This window comes from Hydra vulgaris, chromosome 02 (genome assembly GCF_038396675.1).
Source record: "Hydra vulgaris chromosome 02, alternate assembly HydraT2T_AEP".
NCBI lineage: Eukaryota > Metazoa > Cnidaria > Hydrozoa > Anthoathecata > Hydridae > Hydra > Hydra vulgaris.
In genome coordinates, this window is record NC_088921.1 from 50,559,152 (window position 1) to 50,576,259 (window position 17,108).

Here is a 17,108-nt window from a genome sequence, read left to right on the forward strand (position 1 = left end):
CGGTGTGAACTTTTTTCAAAAGATATGCAAATAATAGTTCATTTCGCGCTTTTTAGGTAAAAGTTCATCAGATTACAGTACAGGAGCATGGGGTTGAAAAAAAGTCATAAAATGTTCATTTATTGTAGTTTGTATATAGGCAGTTTATAATAGGCAGTTTTTGGCAGTTTATAATAGTTAAGTCTTTTATAAATGTTACATTTAAGTCATTCATGAATAAAACTAGCTTGTTTATAAAAACCAAAATGAGCTTAAATTTTTGAAAATTTTATTAAGGAAAAAAAAATTTTAAATTTGATAAAGTATTGTAAATTGTGCTACTTTAAAAAAGACATGTGTATATTATTTATGTTTTTAGTGGTAAATTTGTACTTTTTTCACTGAAAAAACACATTTATTTTATATGTTGATGCTGTTTTGTAAACAGATTTAACTTAAATTCATGTAAATTGTTGTTAGTGCCCTTTAAAGCACTAACTACTAATAATAAATGAACTTTTTCATTGCATGAAGTATTCTTTTTTAGTATGAGTTTTTGTTTATTGTAATCAGCCAAGTCAATTGTGTGCCTTATGGTTGAAATGTAATAATTAAATCATGGGCTCTCAAATAAACCTAATATAGAGTAATTCAGTTGTGTAACTGTGTATTCAAGTACAAATAAATTTTTACTTGTTTAACAATTGATAAATAAATAGGAATTATGTAAGTTGAAAAGAGCATTACATTAGCAAATACTAAATATGTAGGCTTAAACAGAAAGTCAGTCTTAACCTATACATTTATGCATTATAATAATTTTTTTTTAAGAAAAAAGCGTAGAGTAAACTTCCGTGTTTGTTATTGCGTATTTGATGATAACAAAATAACGTTTGCAGTGAATGTTAAGTAAATGTTTGCGGTATGTTATTTGAACATTTGTATTAAACGTTCAAGAACTGTAAATTGGAGTTCACAAAAGTTGGTTTGCAGCGAGCGTTACGCAAACCTAAATGAACATTGTAACAACATTTCTTAAACATTAATTGTTAGCTGGGATAAGAACAAGGGCTGATATTTGATTGGATTTTTGTTTATATATTTTTATTTTTTTTATTATATAATTATTTAGATGTTTATAATTTTTATTTACAGACGAAGCTTAATCCGTTCACAGCATTCTCTGGTTTTGGAACATCTCAAACGCTGACTGGTTTAGCCAACTACTCAAAAGTTGATAACAAAACATTTTCTACTGCTAGTATTTTCACTGGTGCTTTTGGTGGTGTAAAAGATACTTCTCTAAAAACTGAAAAAAAATTAGACTCAGAAGCACCCACTGAAAACATTGGGTTTTGGGCAAAAACTAATACAGCTAGTAATGATTTTTTTACTAATAGAGGTAAGATTGAAACTAAAGAATGTTCAAATTCAACAGTAAAGGACTTAATGCACACAAAAATAGAAACAGTTGATAGTGAAATAAACAATAATAATGACACTTATTTCCAACATTTGTGTGCTTTAAATGTTTCTGTTCTTTCCTGGATTAAACAACATGTTGATAGCAATCCTTGTATAGATTTAACACCTGTATTTAATGATTATTCAAAGTATTTAAAGGAACTTGATGAAAAGCGTGGGGATTTTAAGTCAGTTCAGAATACAGCAATAAAAAGTATACTTAAAACTCCAGAAAGTTCCCATGTTACTTCATCATTAATGGCTGCATCAAAAGAGAATATTATATCCTCTACACCAATTCAAAAAGAAAATGCACCTGGTATGTTTATGTCTAAATATTTTTGATTTATTTTTTTATAATATAATATAAATTTTTGATAATCCACATATATATATATATATATATATATATATATATATATATATATATATATATATATATATATATATATATAGGCCTTGTTTTAAATAAAAAATGCTTAACGCATTAACCTAATGTGAATTTGATATCATGAAATTTTCTTTCTTTTTTTCTTTTTTGAAGACAACTTTTTTAAATTACTGCAATAATGTTAATTACCGCAAAGCAAAATATTATTTAAATTGTTTTTTACTATTACTATTAGGGAGTGTTTATTTATTTATTTTTTTTCATATTAAAAGTTTAATAATACATTTAAAAAAATATTTGACATAAAAAATTCTTTCTTTTCTCGACATTTGTATAAATGAATTAAAATATGTTAAATTTTTTTAGATGATTCTTAAATTTCCCATTGCGGCCTTGCAACTAAAAATGATTTTTTATTTTAAAAAAATTAGCAAAGCACAAATAAAAAAATTACATTAATTTATTTACTTTATTTATTAAAAGTTTATTATTTTATTAGCAATTTTGTTGTGATAGCAAATGTATCTCAAAACACCATTTATTAAAATTATATTGCTGTATGTATCATTTATTAAAAAAATAATCGCTGCTCTCTAACTTATGTTATAAAAGAAGTTTAACTTAAATTTTGTGTAAATTTTTGATACAGCCTCAGAACACAGATACAAGGAATTTAATTTTAAATTAAAAAAAAAAAAGTTTAGGAAGGAAAGTCAAAAAAACAATTCCATTAAAAATGAGCTAATTTTTTTGAAGAATAAATAAAATTTAAATATTCAACAATATTTAGTAATATTTTAAAATAAATTTGATAGTTAAACCTAAGCATTGATTTTAATTTTAATAAACTTAAATGCATTTTTATAATCAGAATTAAATTATATATTTTTCAAATTAGAATTAAATTATGGATATTTTTTTTATCAGAATAAAATATATATTTTTTATTAAATTAGTTTTAAATTAAATCATATATTTTTTATCAGAATTAGTTTATATTATTACGATCTTTGTTTCAAGCTAAAAGTAGTAGCTTTTTAATAAAAACAAAATGAAATATAATATAAAATAAAGATAATATAAAATAAATTAAACTTTTTTTTATTGTTATTTTTTTATTATTAAATAGAAATTTAATTTTTCTTACAGCAATCAAAAGTTGTTTAAATATTCTTGTGCTCGCAAGATGATAAATAAAAGTTGTTATTATATTATTTCTTTTTCATGGTTTTTTTTTATGTTTTGTTTAATATTTGTATACAAAAAAAATTTGTTAACTATAAACAATGTTTTCTGTTACTATTATTTCTTTTTAATGGTTTTTTATATTATTATATTATTTGTTTTTTTATTTTATTTTATTATATTATTTCTTTTTCATGGTTTTTTTTTTTATGTTTCGTTTAATATTTGTATACAAAAAAAATTTGTTGTTAACTATAAACAATTTTGTTTTTTGTTACTAAATATTTTGATAAAATAATTAGTTTAATAGAGATTAAGTTTTCGTAGTTTTTTGTTTTTTGTTTATCAGTAAATAGTGCTTATATCTAACATAATTGTCATTCAAACTTATTATTACGTCATATTAAATGTGACATAAACTATATCTATTTTTTTTTTCGCTTTTCTTATTTAGATTAGTTTAATTTTACTAGCAGTATTAAAATCCTTTTTTCATAAATGATAGAAGTTATTTATTTATTGTTATTAATATTATTATTTTAATAAAAATATTTAAACGTTATTTTAATAATATATAATAATTGCTGTAACTAAGAACATTTTTCCTATCAACTGTACTGAGTCACTTTTTATTTTCATTAAATTCTTTTTAATTTTTTTTTCTTGTGACTTTTGCCATTATCCCGGTTTAGAATTTTATTATTTGGGTAGCATCATTGTAAACATTGTAAAGAGTTTGGGCTGGGGCATCAATCTTTCATTTCATTATTCTTTGTTTTTTTACTTTTTGAAAAAGCTGCATTCTATAAAGGCAAGCAAAAAGAGCTTAGCTATTTTTGTTGCAGTAAATTTGAGGTGCAAAAATTTTTGCTATCTATTTATTATATTATCTAAAGTTCTCTGTACCATATAAAAAATGCTATGATAGATTTTACTACTCTGTATGTATAAAATCTTTTACTACTCTGTAGCAAATAAAAATGTATTTGATTTACTGGTTTTCTCAAATTTTATTTTCCTGAACTAATTTAATTTTCATGCAGTATATGAAAAATCTTTTTGATTTTCCTAAACTGTTTACAGATGTAGAAAAAACTAAAACCTAGATGTTTTTTATAATAGTATTAAATGATGTCTTATATAAGTCCTTAAAAAACTTTAATCATGTTGATGGGTCACCTTATCCTGACACTACCCTTAATATTCTAATAATAGTTTTTCATTTATTTTTGTTCTTTTTTAAAATAAAAGAATCTTAAGTAAGCTTATTGCAACGTCTAAGACATATTGTTGTTATTATTTTTGTTAAATCAAGATCACTAAATTTGTATGTAAGATCTTCAACTTTATATGATTCTCATTATATTGTTGTCAAAATTTTTTACTAAAAAAATGAATAAAATGCTTAGGTATTGTTAAGTATTACAATTTAATTTAAATATTTAATTATATTTACCAATTATATTTACAATTTAATTTTTCATTATCAAATAAACAGTATTATTTAGAAATTAGATTCTTTAATTTGCTATTACTTGCAAATTAAAGAATCTTATTTCTTTAGATTAATTGCAAAACCTTCCTTAGTGTTTGCCTCAACCATTAACATCAATAAGCTTTTTAATAACAGAACTCAAAATTTTGTTTTTGATTTTAAATGAATTCTTACTTTGTAATAAATATTAATATGTGGGTATCTCTTGATTAGACGTTATCTTAAGTAAATGTATACTTTGTATCAGTATGGAGTTATCAGCTGTGCTTTTTTTTTTGCCAATAAACTAGTAGCAAAAGATTAACTATATATATATATATATATATATATATATATATATATATATATATATATATATATATATATATATATATATATATATATATATACTATATATATATATACATATAGTTACATATATATAGTTATATATATATAGTTACATATATAGTTACATATATAGTTATATATACATATATAGTTACATATATAGTTACATATATAGTTACATATATAGTTATATATATATATATATATATATATATATATATATATATATATATATATATATATATATATATATATATGTATATATATATATATGTATATATGTATATATATATATCTATTAGACGAAAGTATTTAAAAAAATAAAAATGAAACGCACGTATCCATCTGGTGCATCAAAGTTAAAAATCAGTAAAGTAAAAAAAGCGGCTCTACAAAAAGGAAGGCAAACATTATTTGATGTTGGAATTACAACTACTCCTAAAACATCAGATGCCCTTTACACTAGCTCAACGAAGCAAAAATATGACGGTAGTATCCAATCTTCTGTTTCTGGTAATAGTGCTGGCAGTATAGAGAAATAAGCCACTTTTGAAGACTGTCAAATTAGTGGTAATGATAATACTTCTACAAGGACCACTAGCAGTGATGGACCAGCATTGTTGCAGCCATTTGACATTGGTGAATTTGAAACAGAAAATTTCTCCCCTTCTCAGCTGGAAAAGTTTTTCATGGCTGGTCACATTCCTTTCCCACTGGATATGCTAAAAGATAATGGAAATCACATATTTCCAATGTCAGTTTTGAAAAGCAGAATACCGAATAGGGAATCCTTCTCGCGGGATTGGCTTGTACTTAGCCCAGCAAAGACAGCATTGTTTTGTTTTCCATGCCGATTATTTTTACCTAGAAATCAACTTCCACACATGACTTCATCCCTTGCAATGATTGGAGGATGGGGATATGAAAAGAAGTGGAAGAATCTCATCAGTCGAATTCCTGAACATGAGCATTCGAAAATCCATAAACAATGCTACATTCAGTGGCGTGAATTGGAAGCTCGAATGAAAACTGATCAGTCAATTGAACATTTAATGAATCGCCAAATTCTCAATGAAGCTGACACCTGGAGAAAAATCTTGGAACGAATCTTGGATGTGATTCTGTTTCTTGGTGAACGTGGATTGGCTATTCGTGGAAAATCTGACCTAATTGGAGATTCTCATAATGGAAATTTCTTAGGATTGCTGGAACTGATTTCGCATTATGACCCAATTCTTAAGGAACATGTGATAAAAGTTAAACAATCACAGGACAAGGGTCAACGTCTTCAGGCGCATTACTTGTCAAATCGTTCTCAAAATGAATTCATTGGCCTTTGTGCAACTGAGGTTCGCAGGCAAATTATAGAAGAGTGCAAGTCTGCAAAGTATTTTTCAATTATGGTTGATGCCACTCCTGATGTGAGCCATACTGAACAAAGTTCGTTTGTCATTTGATATGTACATGAAAAAGAACCTGGAAAATTTTTAATTAAAGAGCGGTTTTTGATCTTTGCAGATTGTGCCAAGAAGACTGGATCTGATATTGCGGAATTAATTCTGGAAACTTTGGAAACATTAAAAATTTGTTTTGAAGACTGCCGTGGCCAAGGCTATGACAATGGAGTCAACATGTCAGGAAAATATAAGGGTGCTCAAGCAATCCTACAAAAGAAGAACCCATTGTCTGTATTCTCACCCTGTGGTTGTCATTCATTGAATTTGTGTGGACAGAATGCTGCCTCAAGCTGTACAGATGCTGAGACTTTCTTTGGAACTGTTCAAACCGTATATACGATCTTTTCTGCTAGTCCGCAACGCTGGGAAATATTGCAAAAGAGACTTCACGGTGTGTCTTTGCATGGACAATCAGGAACACGATGGACTGAGAGACTTGACAGCATTCGCCCTTTCTATAGTCACTTGAGCCAAATCATTGAATCTTTGAAAGAAGTTAAGAGCTTGAATCTCACGCCTAAAGCAAAAACTGAGATTAGAGGTGCCCTAAAATATATGAGCTCCTTCAAATGTGTTCTCATGTCTGGAATTTGGCTGAAAGTTCTCACATTGATTGACCGCTGCAACCAGGTCATTCAGGCAAGAAAAACAACTATTGATATTAAGGTGGAAAATATTGAAGCATTGATTAGTCAACTCAAATCTGTTCGGGAGGAATGGCCTACAATTTTAGAAGGAGCCAAGTTAGTTGTAGATGTTGCAAAAATCAGTTCTGAATTTCCAATCCACAGAAAAGTGAAACGCAAAAGTTTTTTTGGGGAGCAAATTAAAGGTGATGAACAAATTACGGAATTAACAGAAGCAGAATCAGGAGAGGAGGCAACATTTCGGAGAACGGTTTTTTATCACATTTTTGATTCTGTAATTGGTGGACTTACTGCACGTTTCACAGCAATTCAAGTAATCCTTTCTATATTCTCTTTTTTGTGGAAGTATCAAAAACTGTCTGAAGCAGAAATCAAGAGTGCTTGCTCACATTTTTCGCAAAAATATTCTTGTGATGTGACCGAAAATGAACTGACTGAAGAATTGCTTCACATAAAACAAATTCATACTGCAAATTTTGGAAAGGAACCTCTTGCCGCATTTGACTTATTAAACAAAATTTCTGAAATGAAGCTTGGAGAACTCTTTAGAAATATAGTAATTGCATTGCGTATTTTTGCTTCAATTCCAGTGACAGTGGCTTCAAGTGAGCGTTCATTCAGTAAATTGAAGCTCATCAAGAATTTTTTGCGCTCAACTATGGGACAAGAACGAACAAGTGACCTCGCCATTTTGAGTATCGAGTGTCTATTAGCAAAAAATATTGATTTCCATGATGTGATTGAAAAGTTTGCTAAACAAAAGACAAGAAAAATAATATTGTAAGAAACAACAGCTGGACTATTTAATTATACTGGGGAGCAATTTATAGAAATCAAGAAATCAAGAGTGCTTGCTCACATTTTTCGCAAAAATATTCTTGTGATGTGACCGAAAATGAACTGACTGAAGAATTGCTTCACATAAAACAAATTCATACTGCAAATTTTGGAAAGGAACCTCTTGCCGCATTTGACTTATTAAACAAAATTTCTGAAATGAAGCTTGGAGAACTCTTTAGAAATATAGTAATTGCATTGCGTATTTTTGCTTCAATTCCAGTGACAGTGGCTTCAAGTGAGCGTTCATTCAGTAAATTGAAGCTCATCAAGAATTTTTTGCGCTCAACTATGGGACAAGAACGAACAAGTGACCTCGCCATTTTGAGTATCGAGTGTCTATTAGCAAAAAATATTGATTTCCATGATGTGATTGAAAAGTTTGCTAAACAAAAGACAAGAAAAATAATATTGTAAGAAACAACAGCTGGACTATTTAATTATACTTATATTCCAGTAATATAATAAAAAAATTTAAGCAGGCCTTTTTTTTTTTTTGGAGTAAAGGGGGTGGGCCCCTATACTGAAGGATGCTCGGGGCCCCCAAATCCTGTGCACGGCCCTGATCAATATAAACCTCACAATTTGTAAGATGACTTTTTTGATTGTTTATGGGATTGTTGGATGTGAAGTTTAACTTGGTTAATATTATTTAAAATTTTGAATTGCTGGATGAGGTCTTGTTTTATTATATTTTCCAACATGCATAACTTTACATTTTTTAATTTTGAAGGACGTGAGCCAAATTTTGTGAACATTTGACAGCTTTAAAAATGTCATTTTGTAAAGTTACATAATTATTTAGTGATTTAATACTTGCAATAATTTTGCTGGCATCAAGATAAATTTTTATTTGATGAACCAGCTATTGTATTCATTCATTCTGATATAAAACATTCAATAATGACATTAACTGCTCCACTATGGTTATCATTTTCAGAAGTTGACCACAAATACTGTATAATGAAATCTTTTAAGCAGACATTTGTGAGATACAAAGGCTTTGGCAAAATCTGTGTATATTACTTCTGCACTGTACCCACAGTGAATTGTTTCTGTATGAATATCATGAGTGTCATGTAGGTTACTAGCACATCCTTTTTTTGTGAACAAAACATGTTTTGTTCAAAACATATGATGATGAAGAAACCTCAAAAACTTTGCATGGTACTGATGTGAGAGAACAGATGGTAATTTGAGGGTTTTTGTATATTACCCTTTTTGAAAATTAGCATTGAAGATTTTTAGTGATCTTGGACAGTACTGCATTTGATGAGAGTGTTTGTATATCAACATGAGTGGAACCTTAATGTTAGATGATAATTTAATATATGTTTTATGTGTAAATTAAGTTGAATGTAAATTATATGTTAGGGAGATTTTTTACGAGATATTTTTTTCATGTTACTACTTTTGAATTTTAATAGAGCAGTTAAATGCCACATAACTGAGTATATAAGTTAACATAGCATATGTAATGATATTGTTTGATGTTTTTAGTTGATTTAAGGTAAAATAATTTTAAAAATATTTTTAATTAAAGTATTTTTTTATTAAAGAAATATTTAAATAAATATATATTATTTAAATATTTCATTAAGCATGGTGGTTTTATTTTAGTTACAAAATTTAGCAGCAACTTTTTCAGTTCAACACCTTACCCTGCAAAACCTATTGAAACAGCTGTCATAAACAAAGATGATGAAGATGATGAATGTGAAGTTATACCTGAACCTGAGCTCAAGACGTATGTTTTTCTATTTACTTTTTTTTTTTTTTTTCAATTTAGTATTGAGTGAATTTATTAAATGTTTACCTCTCCAAGGTAGAGATGGTTTTTTTTCCTTCTTAATTTTTGCTTTGCCTCAATAACTATACTCTAAATCCAACAGTTCTGAAAGATAAACTTTAATGAACAAGGCCAATGCAAAAAAAAAAAAACAAGTTATGCACTCTACTAAATATCTACTATTAGATTTACCAATTTGATAAAGAAACATGGCGATAAAGGAATTTTAATGTTGTGTTTTCTTTTTCACTAAGAAAATGTTTTGTATATATAATATATATTTAATTAAGTCTACTACAAAGAAAAGTAAAAAAATTTTTATAAATACTTGTTAGATTTTAAAACTCCTTACATAAAAGTCTAGATCTTCATTTTAATTTAAATGTAAACATTCCACAAAATAAACTTGATTACTACTATCTTTTGCTTATTTAAAAATAATCACTTTGCATGACGTGATATCACTTACAGTACTTATAAATCTTTTATCTCATCTATGGAAACATATGGAAACATATGGTAGAGTAATTAATCTTAACGTTGCAGCCATGCAATTTTCAGAAATATATATTGATTACAATTAAACTTGTTTTTTAATAACTTATAGGTTAATAATTAATATTATAAAAATGCATTTTTTCATAAAATTTTTCATAATAAAGTGTCCTCAAATTATAGATACTGTTTTGTTTATTGATTCCACCAAAGCATTCAACACAAAATAGCACCTTGAATCTTGAACCTTGAAGGGGCAGCTAGAAATAGTGTGGTTCTTGGATTTTTTTTGAAATATTTAGGGATGGCTTCATGTCATTTTATTTTAAAAAAACTAAAAATTTATAGCTATAATTCTGGGGGTTCATTAAACCTTTACTTGAGTCATTTTTTAAAGCTGTTCACATTTACAACTGCACCTTCGAGCAGTTGTAAAAAATTCTTTAAAAAAAATGTTTAAACTGCTTTAAAGCTCAAATTTAGTTCAAAATGTCTCAAAACCTTAACTGCATTGTAAAAGATAAAATTTATTCTAACTTTGACTAGCAAAAAGTCAACAAACCAATGAGCTATTTAAATCTTATTTTTTGAAAATTATCGATCTACTAAAATACTCTCAATGACTTCAATGGGCGGTATTGTCTAAGGTCTTTGATGCAAAAAAGCAACTCTGTTTTTGAAATCTATAAGCAATTTATTTTTTACAGCATTTGTTTATTGCTTTTATGTCTTTTATGTTAAAAAAGAACTCTATATGAACTTGTTCAAAAGTGTTTTCTTGGTGTAACATCCACAAGATCTTACACATTTTACAGGTGTAAAATCTTGTGGGTGTTACACCTGTTTTCAACAGATTTCTGTTTAGGTAAAGCCTATTCTGTCACAATCTGTAAAAATCATCTGTAACGTGACCAAAAAAATCTGTTTTTGCCTTTCAAGGGGACAAAGTATATACTCTTGGGTACCTAAAGCATAAAAAACTTAAATCTTGTTTCTCCGCACAACGACCTTGTTTGTTAAGGTTCATGTTTTGAAGTTATAGAGTTGAGAGAGGGTTATAATCACAATTAAGTAGCCTCCTCTTCTGTAGCGGCCTTCTCGGCCTTGGGGAAGTGAATTAACAAAAAAAAAAATCTACTGACATCCAAGCCGGGTGTTTCACTTTGAATTTGATGAATAAAATTACTTCTTTTTTAAATATTTGACAAATGTAAATGTGCCTCTCTTGTGTATAGCTATAAGCAATATTTCACTAAAATTTTGAAAAAAATACATGTTTGCTGAAATTCAATTTTCTAAAAGAATATTAATAATTCCAACAAAATAAATTACAAAAGAAACACAAGGTACATAAACAATTTCACTCGGAGACAAAGTAATATACAAAATTTTCCAAAGCTTTTCTACATAATACTTCTTTCTTTCAAATATTCTTCTTTTGCTATTTTAATGACTTCTTAATGGCTTTGTGGTTATTGAGCAAGACTTGACTTTTTGTCCTTCTTTACCAGTGCTTGCAGTTGTAGTCGAGAACACACTTGAGCAAATTATGACCATACTCAGGGTGGGTTGGTTGTCTCTTGTATCTTTCCCAGTGCACCTTGAAATTGGAATGTAAAGCCTCTGTTGCCTTCTGGCCAAATTTGATAAAGGCTCAAATAAATGGTTCACAACCCTAAGAAGCAAGTGCAATTCCATTGGAGGAATTAGTTCTAAAATCAGTTGATCATCTGGCAAATCACGAAGGGGGGGGGGATATACTGAGTTTTTGAAATTCTTTGCTGTCATTGAGTTGCTCCCTGACAAATGCTTTATAGTCTCTTTTAAGAGATCCAAAGCTTCTCAAGGCTCCAATGTCACTGAGTTTGCATGATTCAGCTTCACACCAGCAGCAAGTATGCTTGCTCTCTCAATTCTATGCTTGCTCAACTCAATTCTTGCTTTACATTATTGTTAGTCATAAAATATTTATGATTTATATTTTTATTAGCCAAATGTATGCCATCTCCTCCATCCAGGTCAAGTTTCACGGTGTGATTGGCAGAAACTTTCTTCTCTGAAATAATCTTTGAACAATGGTCTTCTGCATCAACACAATGCATAACATGCCTTGCAGCAGCTTCTGTATCTGTTTTTTTAAAGGATGTTATTGACGAAATGGTGAAAACATCATCAAGGTTTTGTCTACACTAGCGTGAAAAAGTCTTTGATCAGTATGTGAACTGTCTATAAAAAACAAATTATGCTCATTGTTTTCATCAATTTATTACTAATACATTTCTTAACAATATTTTAATTTAATAATTTAGCAAGATTTTACTCTCATGAATATGATCACCTTTAGTGCATATGACAGCCTTAGAGAGATTTAACATTCCAGAGAGTAACTTATCTAATGTTTCGAAACTTAAGGTCTTATTTTAAGAAACTTAACTTATCTAATGTTTCGAAACTTAAGGTAACTCCAGGCATCTTGGAGACATTTTTAGAAACTATTTATTTTAGTTGGGAACATTATGCCTACCCTTCTGTCCAGCTCATCCCATATTTTCTCTATAGGGTTTATATCAGGTGGTTGTGGAGGCCAAGTCATGATTTTGAGCACTTTCTGCTTTTCTTTTGTCTTCAAATAATTTGAACATAATTTAGAAGTGTGTTTAGAAGGGTTTGTCTTTTTGAAAGACAAACCCTTTACTAATATTATGAATACCAGATGGCACCGCACGATGAATTAAAATACTATGGTACACTTTTTTGCTCATAATTACAATATGTTTATCTTCCATCTTTGTCGTGCATCTCACTCTTCCTTTGCATTTTTTAGTTGAGTTCATCCCTATTGTTCTTAATCGTGTTAACATGTATAATACACTTGACTTTGGAATTTTCAGTCTTTTTGCTATTTTATCACACAATTACCATTCTTCAAATAAAATCTGAATTTTCGCACGTAGCTCAATTGAATATTCTTTTATTTTCTTATTTTCGACTCATGTTTGCGTACAAAATTAGAAATTATATTCGGTAATTAAACATAAAAAAACCAGTCTACATAATATATTCAGTAATAAAACTTGTATTTTAAGTAGAAATTATTATTCTAAATAATGCAATATACTAAAAAACTTACTTGAGAAGACATTAAATGCTAATTACAAAATATACTATCAACTCAATACGGACAAACTCACTGGTTCGAACTCAAAACTTTCATTATACTAAAACTGACCGGAATTTTGCTTTTAAACATACATAAAACTTTCCAGAACAGATTGAGAAAGTTCTACAAACTAAATATTACTGCGTGCAAAATAAAGAATTATATTTAGTAATTACACAGAAAAACCCATCTACAATATATATTCAGTAATAAAACTTGTATTTTATAATAGGTATTATTATTACGTAATATTTATATAAGAAATTAATTAAATTGAAACAAATTTCAGGCAACTTACATTTGCTTGGATTCGAGACGTTCACATGAGGAAGTAAAAATTTTTGCAACAATATTGAGTATGACCAAAAACTTTAGTACGCTAGTGTCAGCAAATTTTTGGCAAAAGTAAGGCTCAACAACTACCTGCACCAACTTGATTCAGTGTAGTGGCCAGCTGTCTTATTTTTGAATTTAATAAGCCAGTACTTAATTGCACTTGCACAAGACCAGCTTTAGTCAAGGTTTCTAGAAGGCGCTGGTGCATAGATGAACCTAAATAAAAGAAAACACAGTAGTAATACTTTGCTTATAACTACATACCTATTTTCCTTGCCAATTTTTTACCTTGTTGTACAGGCAGATGTTTTCCTCCTTGGTCTTGACTTAGTAAAATTGTTCCACCAGGAAAGGACGGTGTATTTTTGATTACCGAAGAAGCAATTTGTTGAGCTCCAAGAGCCTCAAACTAAACAAGTTTTTTCAAATGTCTGGTTCCAGGTCTACAATTGTGTGGGTATCCACGATGAAAAACTGTGTGGCATTTGACACACTGTTTCATGGCAGATGCAGCTTGTGTGAATGGACTTGTGGAAGTGCTGCGTTGGCTGGCAGCTTGCAATGGATGAGGCTGATTCAGTTGTCCAATCCTGCAAATGAGGCAGACACATGCAAGACTTGTCCTTGTCATTGGTTTGATTGTGGTAGACTTGAAATCATATAGAGTTGGAAGAGGAGTGCCTTTGTCATGATTTCTCAAAAGAAATCTGCACTTCATGCAAATTCCAAGAGGTGTTCTTGCATTGGTAAAATCTATGTGTTGGCCAATGGTCTGCAATACTCTTGTTTTTTGAAAGTCTGAAGCACTTACATTCGCAAAATTCATCATGTGTCTTGGCGTTATTATTGTTGTATAAAATTGAATAACTTGAACTAATAATTAATAGTTATTTTGCTATCAAATTTAAACTTGTCAAGTACAACAGTTGTTACTTTTGAATTTTTTTTTTTAGATCTGTATCACACTTGGGACATTTTAATAAACCGTTCAACTACATGGTTTCCACACACAAAGTGTCTATAGCATGCTGATCACATTTTTGTATTACTATGTCACCAGCATCATTTTTGTACAACAAACAGTTTATAAGCATTGCGTTTTTAACAAAATAGGCTTTCTGCTTTTCTCTGAACTCAACAGGGAGTGTTTCAATAACTAACCGATCACTAGCCATAAGTCGGTTTCTTTGTTAATTTTGTGCATATCATATTTTTTAGCTTTATTTTATTGCATGTATCAAAAAATATGTTTCATCCAAGAATATATAGATTCAATACTTCTAGTAGAATTTTATATTTCTTTATTTTCAGGTAGATTCTTGATAAGTTTTTCAATGATATTTAAGTTCTTCTTTTTTTTTATTTTTCAGTCAGGTTCTTGATCAGGTTTTCAATCATCTCTAATTATTTTGAAAGTAACCAATCATAACATTCTTCTAGATAAGAAGTGCAGTTGTTTGTTTTGAAGTTATCAGTAGTACTACATAAAGTACAACTAATACAGCTATCTACAACTTCATTGAACTTTATTGTATGGAGGTTAATTATTGAAATTGATGTCTCAATGAAACTCTAATGTTCCATTTCACAGGGCTTATATCTGAAGCACTCATTTCTAGTAATTTATTAACATTTTCTGATAAAAAGGAGCTTTTGGTGTGTAAATAGAATCATTTTTTTTTGGTCATGATTTAGAACCACACTGTCTCTGTGTTTTTCATTCTATAAATTCTGCACAGCTGGTAAGATACTGGAAAAGCATAAGGAAAGTATTTATTAATAATTTTATATAGTTTTTAACTAACTCTTAAAAATTTCCTCTAATTTCAATAAACTTTTATGGCTGCTTGAAAGTGCTTCATCCAAGTAATAACAAATAAAAAAAAATTAAGTTTTAGGTTTTCAGTTCAGTTTTCAAACGGCTATAATTTCTTTAAAAATTGTTATAGAAAATTAGCCTAAGGATTAATAAATAGATCCTTCTGTTTTTTTACAGATATTTTTATATATATATGTGTATATAAAATATAATTATGTAAGGACTTGACCAATCCACTCTGTACATCTTTAATGCGTTTTTGCACCTTTTCTAAAAGAGAAAGGGCATCATTGGAAGATGCGCCCCAGATATGGCAGCAGTATTCCATACAAGGACGGATTTGAAATTTATAGAGATAAAGAGTAGAGTCCTGAGTAAGAAAGTGGCAAGCACGATAAAGAGATTCAACCTTAGCAGATGCTAATTTTGCAATGGATTTGATATATGGTTTTCAAGAAAAATCGGAATTAATAGTTAATCCTAGGAGATGAATATAAATTTTACTTTTCAAAGTATTCCTAAAGTCTACATTTTGTCATCAAAGTTGATATGTTTATTAATTTAAAAGATTTGTAACGGGTTTTGCGTAATGGCTTTAAGCTTAATTGTTTAAAGTAATATGTTTTAATTGCAGCAACTAATTTACTTGCTTTTAATATATAATTCTAGTTGTGTAATTTTTTTTTTTTTTTTTTTTTTTTTTTTTTGCAGTGCTTCGGCGTCGATTTTAAAATCTTTTTTAAAAACCAAAATTTTAAAATTTTGATTTTTTTTTATTGAGAATGTGATAATGAGAATCAGTCGATGTGAGGTTGTTTTTTTAATCCGAAAAACATCATGCAAACATAAAAGTATTTCTGTTCAAATTTTTTTGTTTTGTTTTTGTTAGAACTTTTTTCATCCATAAAATAAATTCTAAGAGTAATTCTAATAATATCATAATATCATAAGTTTCGTTTAAATTTTTAATTAACCTCTATTTATGGCTAGGCTGAAACTGTTTTTATTTTAGGATTGTTGAAGAAAATGCATTTTATCAAATTCGATGCAAACTTTTTTTCAAGAAAAGTAATCAATGGCAAGAACTGGGCAAAGGAATGCTTTACTTGAAAAAATCGTCTGATGACGCAAAAACTCAACTTCTTATTCGCATGGAAATTGCAACAGGGAAAATTTTATTGAATGTTAGTCTAAATAGTGGCATGCCAATATCACGTACTGGAAAAAATAACGTTATAATTGTCTCTATTCCTAATCCACCAGTTTACACAAAAGCATCAGATGGTGACAATAGTGTCCCTTGTACGTACTTGATTAGAGTTAAAGGTACTCCTGAGGCTGACGAGCTGCTTTCAAAAATGAAAGAATAATTTTTTTAAAACATAAAAACAGAAATTACATTTGATGCCAAAATAATTCAAATTCTATTAGTATTAAGGTGGTATGTTTTATTACGGTGGTATGTTTTATTAAGATTTTAATGCTAAGAATTTTGTTTTTGATCGTTAGTGAAGCATCCAAATATTGTAAAATTTCAAAGATTTGTGCTGTAGAGAAATTATTGCCCCCACCCCCATAGGTTATATCTAAAAAGATTTGTGCTCTAGAGAAATTATTGCCCCCACCCCTCCCCCCATAGGTTTATATCTAAAAAGATTTTTTAATTATTAAAATAAGCTAACTAATAAAGCTCTTTTTTAATCTTGACTTGAGACTTGGAAACG

The 17,108-nt window shown here is 28.7% G+C and overlaps 1 protein-coding gene across 1 annotated transcript in view; it reads left to right on the plus strand.

Annotated features, from left to right (window-relative positions):
• Positions 1-16,874, plus strand: part of LOC100205158 (nuclear pore complex protein Nup50) — a 36,528-nt gene extending 19,654 nt beyond the window's left edge. Inside the window, exons 4-6 of the mRNA XM_065791276.1 lie at positions 1,135-1,762; positions 9,406-9,532; positions 16,397-16,874. Of these exons, the coding sequence (XP_065647348.1) occupies positions 1,135-1,762; positions 9,406-9,532; positions 16,397-16,754 (1,113 nt within the window). The 3' untranslated portion in view covers positions 16,755-16,874. The remainder of the gene's footprint in view (positions 1-1,134; positions 1,763-9,405; positions 9,533-16,396) is intronic.
• Positions 16,875-17,108: the final 234 nt, after the last annotated feature.